Source organism: Rhinolophus sinicus, chromosome 7, assembly GCF_057876585.1.
Source record: "Rhinolophus sinicus isolate RSI-liver-muscle chromosome 7, RSI-T2T, whole genome shotgun sequence".
Classification (NCBI taxonomy): domain Eukaryota; kingdom Metazoa; phylum Chordata; class Mammalia; order Chiroptera; family Rhinolophidae; genus Rhinolophus; species Rhinolophus sinicus.
The window spans coordinates 10,954,919-10,966,144 of NC_142507.1; the positions used below are offsets into that span (position 1 = coordinate 10,954,919).

The 11,226-nt window shown below is 40.4% G+C and overlaps 1 protein-coding gene across 8 annotated transcripts in view; it reads left to right on the forward strand.

The window, feature by feature from the left end:
• The window catches only part of NCOA2 (nuclear receptor coactivator 2), a 257,843-nt gene extending 252,232 nt beyond the window's left edge, over positions 1-5,611 (forward strand). For all 8 annotated transcript variants that reach the window (XM_088799375.1, XM_019726156.3, XM_019726165.3 and 5 more), the window contains one exon: positions 1,739-5,611. In XM_088799375.1, the coding sequence (XP_088655501.1) occupies positions 1,739-1,750 (12 nt within the window). In that variant the 3' untranslated portion in view covers positions 1,751-5,611. The remainder of the gene's footprint in view (positions 1-1,738) is intronic.
• The last annotated feature ends 5,615 nt before the right edge of the window (positions 5,612-11,226 follow it).

Genomic DNA, 11,226 nt, shown 5'->3' on the forward strand with positions numbered 1-11,226 from the left:
AAAGAATGCTGCCTTAAAGTTTCTAAGGCTATAATACTTCTCAGTATAGTTGTTTTTTCCAGACTAACTGGAAATTAATGGATTTTTTCATACTTCAGTCAGAGCCATGGAGTATTTCCATGTGAAATCATGTAAGGGACACAAATCAGGCATAAATGTGTCATAGAGAACACCATGTTAAATGTTTTTCTCTAAGAGGAAATACAATCAGAGGTCTCCTCCTACGCTAATTTTTTAAGCTTGAGAGGCTCGTGCACCTACCGGGGATGTATTAGGTTGGTGAAAAAGTAATTACCATTAAAAAGGTTACAAACAATTGTGAAAACCGCAATTACTTGTGCAATAATTCCGCCTCTGGCCAGTAGACTTCATGACCCAACAGCTGTTCCCCAGATCTCCTTTCAAGGTCCTCTGGTGAGAGGTAATTTGGGACTGATCGTCTCTCTAATCTTACTTAAGCTAGATCATCTTTAATGGCCCTGATGTGCTAACATTCGGTGTCTAAATATCTAAATCCCAGAAACAGTGGTTATATGTTCCCCCAGCAACTCATATTTCCCCTCATATAACTCAGATCACATTGTTATTTAATTGTGTACTTGGCCTGTTGGGAAAGTTTTGCTGGCTGTGACTGGAGTGTCTTGTGATTATATGCCTAGCACCCGGCACACAGTAAATGCTCAGTTAGTATTTGCTAAATGGGGCGGCCGGTTAGCTCAGTAGGTTAGAGTCGATGCTCGTTAACACCAGGGTTACCGGTTCAATCCCCGCATGGGCCACTGTGAGCTGCACCCTCCACAACTAGATTGAAACAACTACTTGACTTGGAGCTGATGGGTCCTGGAAAAACGCACTTAAAATTAATAAAAGTTTAAAAATGTATATATTTGCTAAATGAATGGAAACTTTGGGGGGAGGACAGTCAAGAGCCAAAGAAGAGCGTCGACGGGAGCATTTGAGCTTTTGCTTCCCGGCATGTGATCAGTTTGACTCTTACAAACTTATAAGACTCAAACTCTTATAAAATGTTTAAAAAAGAAAAGCATTGAGCAATATACTTGCGCCAACCAAAGAAACACGTCCCATGATTCTCGTGCACGACAAAAAACACCCAACCAACCACCCCTTGGTCTCCAGTCATTCAGATCATCAGCACACAGCAGCCGGAAACTGGCAGAGAACTCACGGGGTGAAAACCCCGGTTGACTTAGCGTGCCCGCGCCAAGGAGCACACACCCCCGGAACCTGGGGAGTGTGTCAGTGAGGGAGAGGCAGGTGGGACATTTTATAGGAAGTGAGTTTGCACTGGGTGTTTTGGAGGCACAATTAAGGAAGTGGTAACCACTGCTGGATTGGATGCTGTAGAAAGGCAGGGCAGTCGGACACTGGGAGTCTCAGGAATCTTTTTTGAGAAGGTGGGAGAGATTAAACTGGGCTAGGATGTCACTGCTAAGAGAGCAGCCGTCATTCAGAGGGAGAGAACGGCGATCCATTGCGGTCTGCGTCCTTCGAAATAGCACGTGGGATCTGCTGGCCTTTGCAAATGTTACTTGTGTTCAGTTAGGATCAATGCCATCTGCTCGCCCACATCAACGTCAAGTGTAACTCATCCGGAGGCGGCTTTGTGGTTGGCAATATTTAAAATGGCCAAAATGTTTTGATGTTTTTGTGATGGGCTTTATGATGGTTTTACCAAAAACGCAGATAATCTTTTACAACGTCCTCTCTTTTTCTGCAGAAATACTGCTGACAATGAAGGTGGCTGGTTGCTTCTTCAGCTGACTGGGCTCACTTGCTCAAAACACTTACCCGTCTGGAGAGCTGCGTCTATTTGTTTTGACCCAACCGACCTGCTGGCCAGTTCTGCCCGAGCAAGCTCCGCAGACGGGCCCGGGCCCTGGCTCGCAGGGGGAGCGGGCTGTCCTCTGACAGTCTGAAGCTTGCGTCCAGACAGTTGCCCAGTCTGTTCACTGCATTCACCTTAGTGCAACTTAGATCTCTCCTGCGAAGTAAATGTTGACAGGCAAAATTCATACCCGTGTCAGATTGAATGTATTTAAATGTACGTATTTAAGGAAACGACCATGCTCTTGTTGTGTTCCTGTTTGGTTCCAGACACTGATTTCTTGCTTTGTTCTCCCTGGCTAATCAGTCTAGTACAAAAGATTCAGATTTCATCTGGGGGAAAGAAAAGTTTCTAAAAAAAAATCAGACTACAGGTGTTTTAAGCTAAAGCCTGCGTTTGGGATAAAAGCGGGCAGACACCATGGACAGCGCTGTATGGACAGACACCCGACCAGTGAAGACCAATAAAGTCACGGCTGTATCTTTATAGATAGCTCTCAAGACCAAGTTGGAAAGAGTTTCCAGTTACTGAACAGATGGAAAGGGGCCTCGAGAGGGCTATTAACATTCACAAGTACTTTTTCCTTGTTTTTTCTTTTGTTAAAACCAGACTAGTTCATCTAAATCGTGAATCAAGAAGTATTTTTCATTTCCAAGTTAAGTTCCCTTTAGATTGCGCAGACAGCTTGGAGGGGCAGCTCGTCTCACCCTCCTGACCCTGACTCTTCCCTTCCCCGCTCTGCCTTCCCCAGTTCTGCCCACTTGCATTCATTTTTTAAAAAAATAATAATAAACGACAGAAACCAGGTAAACCCTTTATTTCCTAAATGTTTTGCCAGCCACCTACCAATTGCTAACTTTTAAACTTCAGAAAAAAATGCATTTATTGGCAAGGACAGGAGCAAAGTTAGCACTAGGTATCTAATCACACCCAGGTACCTGCTTTAGAAACGTGTTCATTCTGTTCCCGGCGACACTGGCCTACAAGACAGAAAGTCATGGTGTATTTCCAATTGATAGCAGATATCACTACAGATGTAACCTCCACCCTGTGTTTTTTGTTCTGTTTTTTTAGCAGTGCTAAGCCGAAGTTTTGTAAGGTACATAAAATCCAATTTATATGTAAACAAGCAATAATTTAAGTTGAGAACTTAAGTGTTTCAATTGTATAATTTTTGTGAGGTATACATATTGTGGAATTGACTCAAAAATGAGGTACTTCAGTATTAAATTAGATGTCCTCATAGCGATGTCTCCTAAAGGTGTTTTGTAAAGGATATCAATGCCTTGATTAGCCCTAATTTGTAGACTTAAGACTTTTTATTTTCTAAACCTTGTGATTCTGCTCATAAATCATTTATCTATATGATACGCAGCCGCTGTAGGAACCAGTTCTTGATTTTTATATGTTTATATTCTTTCTTAATGAACCTTAGAAAGACTACATGTTACTAAGCAGGCCACTTTTATGCTTGTTTTTCTTGCCCACTCTGGTTGGGGAATAATCTTTTATTAATTGGTGTCAGTTTCGGATGGCTGCAGTGCCAAGAAACTGATGACCTTTTTTGAGCTGTTTCTCCCCAACCCGATACACATATACTTTCTTACCTAAATTTCAGAATGATGTCTTTTTGATGTCTAAAAAGTAAAGCCTTTTATATCTCACTCGCCAGGCTTTTTAGGAACAGAGAGGTTTTTCCTTGAAATTTGACTGATTGTTTATTTGTAGCAGGGTGAAAAATGGACAAACTACCCCTATTTATATTCATATCTCTCCCTATATGTAGGCAATATGGGTTAGAGAGAGAGAGAGAGAGAGAGAGAGCCCAAAGCTAAATGGTAAGTAGACGGTCTGAAAGTGTTGCTCCACACTAAAGGAATTTTCTGGAAATTTGCATTTCGATACTTTTTTCCACTTGAGAGGGGTCTCACTACAGGGAGGTGGCCAAGGAAAAGCACGTCTCAGCGGCCACCAGTTCACATGTCCCCCTCGCACGGCTCTACTTTTCTCAACCAAACCACTGGGTGGCCCAACTGGGATGGGAAAAAGCGAGCAGATGTCGGCCCAGAACTCCACGACCCCATCGGCATGACGAGGCTCATGTCGTACACGATTTACTGTGACCAGTTTTAAGTTGCTTTTTAGAAATATGTGACTTAGAATGACTTTAAACTTCACGCAGCACAAAAGAGAAATGGGGTTTAAACTGGATTTGTTGTTTTGAGTTGTAAGTCTCTTTTCACCATAACGTCGTCCAAAAACTTATCTGTGTATCGTTTATTGTTTCCCATGGGCCCACTGTGGTGTAATGTCAGCCCCAAGTCAGACGAATCTGCAAACCCTTGATGCTGGTCATTTCAAATAATTCATGATCATGACTGTTTTGAAGGAAAAGAGAGTATAAATTCTCTTACGGTTCAGATCAGGGAATGGATTTTTGCTTTACATCTAATTAAGAGAAGAAGAGTAAGCGAAGGAAACCTCTGATCACATTGATCACTGTCGAGGCAAAAGCCAAATCGGTCCCCTTCATTATCAGTATTTCTCATGCTGGACGCAGTAAATTTGTTACACCAAGTCCTTGGTTTTTGTTTAATAGAACAAAGAATCAGTGTTTTACTTATATTACTAAATGTGAAAAACACATAATGTGAAAAGTATACATACATTAACTTGGTTGTAAGACTCATTTGAGTGTTCATGTAATGTGGTAAGTTGAAAAAGTGAAGTGAGCTGTTTTACTACAATGAATTCGTTTGACTCAAAGATGAAAACGCCCCCTCCCACGTGTATCTCTTATGGCCTGTAATAATTGAAAGCAATGTTTTCGCAGTTTATATAATGCAATTTTTAATCTGTGTTCAAAAACGGAGTTCACATGGGCTTAAACACATGAAATGGGTGGCACAGGTCCACTTGTAGAACCCAAAGATACACAATCAATTTTGAAATGCAACTTAAGCCATTAATTGTTGGTGTGAATTTAAAATTTTCTAGTATTTGTATGGTAGTATGCTGCCTAAGCAAAGCATTCTCTGCACAAAAGAAAATGACTGTAGTGGCTTTGATTTTAATTAGAATTTTCTCCCTGGTGTTTCTTTATAGACTAAAACAAAATCTTTTAAGTTTCTTACTACAGGTAAAAGCTATGTGCAAGAACCTCAAAATGCTAAAATCTAGCATAATGCCTTAGATCTGTTTTTAAGTCTTGTATATTCCTACATAGCTGTCCGATGTATTATATTTGTATAGTGAATTGTGTACAATTTTTGAATAAGTGCATCATCACTTAACCTTTATGTAGTTGAGTAGTGATGATGACACGTTTCTTCAAACATTTAACTGTCGTTTTTTTTTTTTTTTTCTTTCCTTTGTCATTTGTGAGTTTTATTTGTACAGTTCCTCATGAAGTTGCATCTGAGATGTGTGTATATGAAAAGATTATACAAGGGTAAAATTAAGCAATATATTAACTATGGTTCTTCAGGAGAAAGCTTACAGTGTTTCAGGTTGTGATTTATTTTCAAAACGGAGTTGACTCTGAACATCACTTTGTTCACCTGCATTGATGTTTGTATTTCTAGTGTGAGCAGTTTATGCAAAGGTAGATATATTGAGAGAAATTTTAAATACATTTATGCAAGTTAATATTGCTTTGCTGACGCTCTTTGCTTATTTGATGTTAAATAATGCTATTGTAAATAAAGAATTCTGTTGTTATTGCATCATTTAATAAATTTTAAATGCCTTCGGGTTTTACATGGCTTTGGAGATTGTGATGTGTTTATATGGTATCCTCATTCGTAAGGGCATTTAAATGTAAAATACCTCACTTGTGACTTCGTAATGAGTTACATTTATGCAGTAGTGGACACTGTACCCATTCGGTTCTCCCCGTGACCCATTTTACAGATTTTTCATTTGAAGCCAAGAGAGGTGAGTCTTAAGATGATCTAATAACGTGATGGCAAATACAGGCTGAATCTAGGTCCACTGAGTCCTAAGTGATGTTACTACTCTTTTCAAGAGATTGTACCACCTCTTATTCCATTTCTGCAAGACATTTATGAGAACAAAGTGGACTCCTGACTGGCTTGAGCTGCTACGTTACACATTAGAATATTCAGGATAGTTTTAATACATGGATTTGTTAATAGTTGATAAACAATGTAAGTACAATACCTAAAACCCAGGTCATAAACTATATGAAATACTAGTAAATATAACGTGGGATTGTATTTTTAAAAGATACAAAAAAAAAAAACGAATGATGAGAAAACTATCAAGGTTATTAACTATATTAACACATTAAAGGAAGGGAAAAGAATGTGATCAATAGATGCTGTTTCATAAATTTGCATTGGATAAATTTCAGCCCCCATTTATGAGAAAATCTCAAGGCAAAATAAAACCTTTAGGGCCGGCCCGGTGGCTCAGGCGGTTGGAGCTCTGTGCCTCTAATTCTGAAGGCTGCCGGTTCAATTCCCACATGGGCCAGTGGGCTCTCAACCACAAGGTTGCCGGTTCAACTGGAGTCCCACAAGGGATGGTGGGCAGCACCCCCTGCAACTAAGATTGAACATGGCACCTTGAGCTGAGCTGCTGCTGAGCTCCCAGATGGCTCAGTTGGTTGGAGCGCGGGTTCTCAACCACAAGGTTGCCGGTTCGACTCCCTCAAGGGATAGTGGGCTGTGCCCCCTGCAACTAGCAACGGCAACTGGACCTGGAGCTGAGCTGCGCCCTCCACAACTAAGACTGAAAGGACAACAACTTGACTTGGAAAAAAGTCATGGAAGTACACACTGTTCCCCCAATAAAGTGCTGTTCCCCTTCCCCAGTAAAATCTTTAAAAAAAAAAAACAAGATTTACAAAAAGACAGAGAAGACCTGAAAAATTGGAGATGTACCATGAACCTAGAAAAGGAAGGCCCAATAATTTTAAACCATCAAATCCCCCAAATCATCCCAATCAAAAAAAAAAAATGCATTTAGAAGATAAACTGTACAACAATAGAAATTTTTAAGAAAAAAATGTGGCACTTTTATTGATTAATATTGTAAAATAAACAGAAATGGGTAAGTACATCTGAAGGACAGGTAAATACATCCCCAGACAGATTGCTGTAGGTATGTACATTTAATACAGGGTAAGATGGCATTTCTAATCAGAATAGTCCAAAAATTGGTACTGAGACAATTGGCCACATTTGGAGAAAATAGCAACTCCCTACCTCAATACCAACAAATTCCAAATGCATCAGGGTTATAAACACAAATGTAAAATTAGAAGAACATGTTTACGTTGTTGGAGAACTGAAGACATTCTTTAAAAGGTTAATTAAGAAAAGGATAAATTTATAAAAATTTAATATTCTACCATTAAAGTTAAAAGAAATTGAAGACAGCAAATAGTGTATGACAAAGTGATGTTAACATTTATAAAAATTAAAAGAATAGGAAATGAGCAAAGGGTATTAACAGGTAATGAAAGTCCAAAGTGGCTACTAAATATTAAAAGATTTTCATCCATCCATTTCGCAAAAAATTAAGAGTTTAGTAATAGCTCTGAAGACGTCCACAGATGTTACTGGGAGTATAAGTCCTTTGGCATCCAAAGCAAATGTTTGTCTAAATTTGGTGAGATTGGTACTAATTTGAATTTGGAGGAATTCTTATCACTAAACCCATATGGCTGGAGTTGTCTGGCAAATTGCTCAGAATGTCCTCTTAAATCCAGGACACCCTTTGAGATGTCCTTTGTACTCTACTGAATGCGTACTTGAACCTTGTTTTTCTTTCCTAGCTTATGCCTGCTTTGCATTTATTTTGGTGGAGTTTTTTTCTTTTATGACTTGAGAATTATATGAATAGTTCATCAATTTTCAACCTTTATGTTTTTCTAGTATATGTATTTCCAGATTATACATGTTTTCCTGTTTACTGCTTTTAGCAGCATCCCACACATTTTGCCGACTTATCCTATCAATTAAAATCTCCAATTATGGCTCTGGGTTTTTCTCCCCTTCTGTCAATTTTTGCTTATTTAGAAGTGCTGTTATTAGGAACACACATGTTTCTCCAAGATGAACTGACTTCTTAATATATAATGCCCCATTTTATCTCTGGTAATCCTTTTTGCTTTTATATCGATTCATCCTTTTCAAACAGCACACAAGTAGTAAACAGCACATAAGTAGTTCCTTACTAATTTTTTAGCTAGTTTTCTATCAGTAAGAGAAAGGTGTTACGGACTCCAGTGATGGTTGTATGTTTGTCTCATTCCCTTTATATCACCTTTTGTATTTTGAAACATCGTTATTAGGCACATAGATATACGAGTATATAAGTCTTCACTAAATTGACTCTTTCCTCACTTGGGTAGAGATCAGAAAGTGACAAAGCATGATACATAAGAATCTGGGGGGTGGGGGGGTGGAGAATTCTCCAGTAGGAGGCACAGGAAATGCAAAGGTTGTAGGACAAACCGGCTTTGGTGCCTGAAGGACAGCAGAAAGTCCAGTGTGGCTGGAGAAGGTAAGTGATGGGGCGCACAGTCGGAGATGAGGACAGGAAATGGGGGGGGGGGGGGAGCCAGATCCTATAAGATCTTTTAGGCCAAGGCAGGTCCTTGAAGGGAACAGAATGGAGCACCCAGGAAGACTTACTGCTTTTACTTTATTTTGGGAGGCCATAGACTGTCTCACTAAAACTGATATATTAAAACCTAATCCCCAATGTGATGGTATTTGACGGTGGGCCTTTGGGGGTAATTAGGTCACAAAAGTAGAGCCCTCATGAATGGGATTAGTGCCCTTAGAAGAGACCAGAGAGCTCCCACCATGTGAGGACACAACCGTGAACCAGGAACTGGCTTACCAGACATTAATCGGCCAGCATCTTGGACTTGGACTTCCTAGCCAACAGAACTGTGAGAAATGTCTGTTGTTTTTAGCCACCCAGTCTATGGTATTCTGTTACAGCACCCCAAACGACTAAGGATGCTTAACTCCATTAGGGACCCATAAGATGTGCCACAAATCACAATAAGCCAACCATACAAGGTGTGACAATGAAGTTCGCGAACTTTGCTGCAATGATGTTGCTAACCTTTATTTTATATCACAGGGATTATTCATTATGAATTTGTACCAAATGGACACACCAAGTTTCGTTAACAATAGTTAACCAAGTTTACTATTTGGAAGTGCTGAAAAGGCTGCATGAAAGTTAGACGACCTGAACTTTTCTCCAACAAGTCATGGCTCTTGCATCACGACAACGCACCAGCTCCCATGGCACTGTCTGTGAGGGAGTTTTTAGCCAGTAAACAAATAACTGTATTGGAACACCATCCCTACCCACCTGATCTGGCCCCCAATGACTTCTTTTTTTCCCCGAAGAGAAAGGAAATAATGAAAGGAAGACATTTTGATGACATTCAGGACATCAAGGGTAACACGACGACAGCTCTGATGGCCATTCCAGAAAAAGAGTTCCCAAATTGCTTTGAAGGGTGGACTAGGTGCTGACGTCGGTGCGTAGCTTCCCAAGGGGAGTACTTCAAAGGTAACCATAGTGAAATTCAGCAATGAGGGATGTAGCACTTTTTCTAGGATGAGTTTGTGAACTTAATTTGTCAGATCTTGTATTTACCACACACACACACGCACACACCCCAAAAAATTTCTGAAACAATTTCTAACAAGGTTGAACAAATGAACTGAGAGTAAACAAAATTTTATCTACACTTGTTTTTCAAAGACTGACTCGCAAACACTCATGAAACAGCACAGCTAAAGTAATTAGAGGAAAGAATAGACGAGTTCAGCACTCATTTCGTTTAAAATAGTAAACTTAGAATAAAAAAATTAAAATTCATATTACCCCACCAACATTCTAAAAAAACAACAACAACAACAAGGAAACTAAGGCTAGATTTGCAAAAAATAAAAGGCCTGGGTTTATTAACCAGGTGGACTTTATGTTGGTTAATGGCTTTTTCCTCTCAGCCCCAAATTCACTCTATATGAGTGCTTTATGAAAAACGAATCCGACTCCTTTAAATAAGTTGCCAGCTGGCACGGACGCTTTGTCAGTAGAGGGCGCCAGAGAGACGCTACAGGAGGCCGGCGTTCCCCGCCGGGCCTGGTGCCCTCTCGGCGGGATCCGCAGGGTGCGTGGCTTCTCCAGCGCCCTCCTGCCCGGAGCGCAGCAGCCCGCACCGCTCAGCTGCCAGCAGCTTCTCAGGTGGTTTTGGAGCAGAGGGCCTCCAATGAGACCTCCCTGTGAACAGCCCTCCCCCAGCACCCCAGAGGGCTGATGTCCAGTAAGTTCCAGAGGGTGGATTTCTGGCGAGTTCTGCCAGGGTGGTGCCACAGCAACCTGTCTGCCCTTCAGTAGCCCCAGCCCGTCCCCACCCAGGTCTGCATCTCGTGCGGTGGCTAATAGGTACAATGTAATATATGTTATATTTTCCTAGGCTTCTTAGAGCTCTTTTGACTTCTTACTAGCCAATCCCTGATCACCCAGTCCCCTGCTGTAGATAATGATTCTTTGTTATGCTTTCTGTTCAAATTACTGTGCGGTTTCGCTCTCCTGGTTGGTCCTGGAGTGATACAGAAGTTTAAGCAAAACCAGCTCCCTGCTCTGGCTGTACTGCAGGAAGGGAAATCCTGCTCTTTAAAGGTAAAAAAAATTGCACATAGGCGTAATACATTATGTAACATACAAGTTATGGAAACTCCAAAAACTAATGAAAGCCATAGAAATGGTTTACAATGTCTAGTTTTCTTACGTACGTTCTCTAAAAAATACATGAGTCTTGAATTCCCCCAAAGGATGAACTATGGCCAAATTAAGAGTGTATCCGGTAGTAACTATTTCTGCAAATAGAGTATTAGAGGTAAACTAGAAGAAAGGAGATGGGAACTAACCATATTCAGAGTTGCAGACATCGTGTACATTTTCTTGTTAAAACTAGATATTTTTGAGAAGAAAAAAACAAGATATAAGTACTGAGGAAAGGGAATAGGTGACTAGTAGGAAATAAAACCTATGCAATTCATCAATCATGGAAATAGACACTGTTCCTTATAGGAAAATTTTTAATAACTTTTTTTAAAAATCAGTCAAGTAGATTCTGGGGTGACGGTGTGTATGTGGATTTTTTTCTTTCTATCAGTTTATTCCCTCTCTGGAGGTGAGAGAAGACCTCACATGCCCCTTTGAAGCAGTTGACTCCTGAAAAGTGTTCAGAGACAATTCTCCTTGGTCTGTCTGCACATCTTGCAAGCAAAGCAAACTGCCCTCTGCCCTCTGCCCTGGACTGTTTTCCAGTACGTTAGTATGGCAGACAATCTTGGGTGATATAGTGTCTCCCT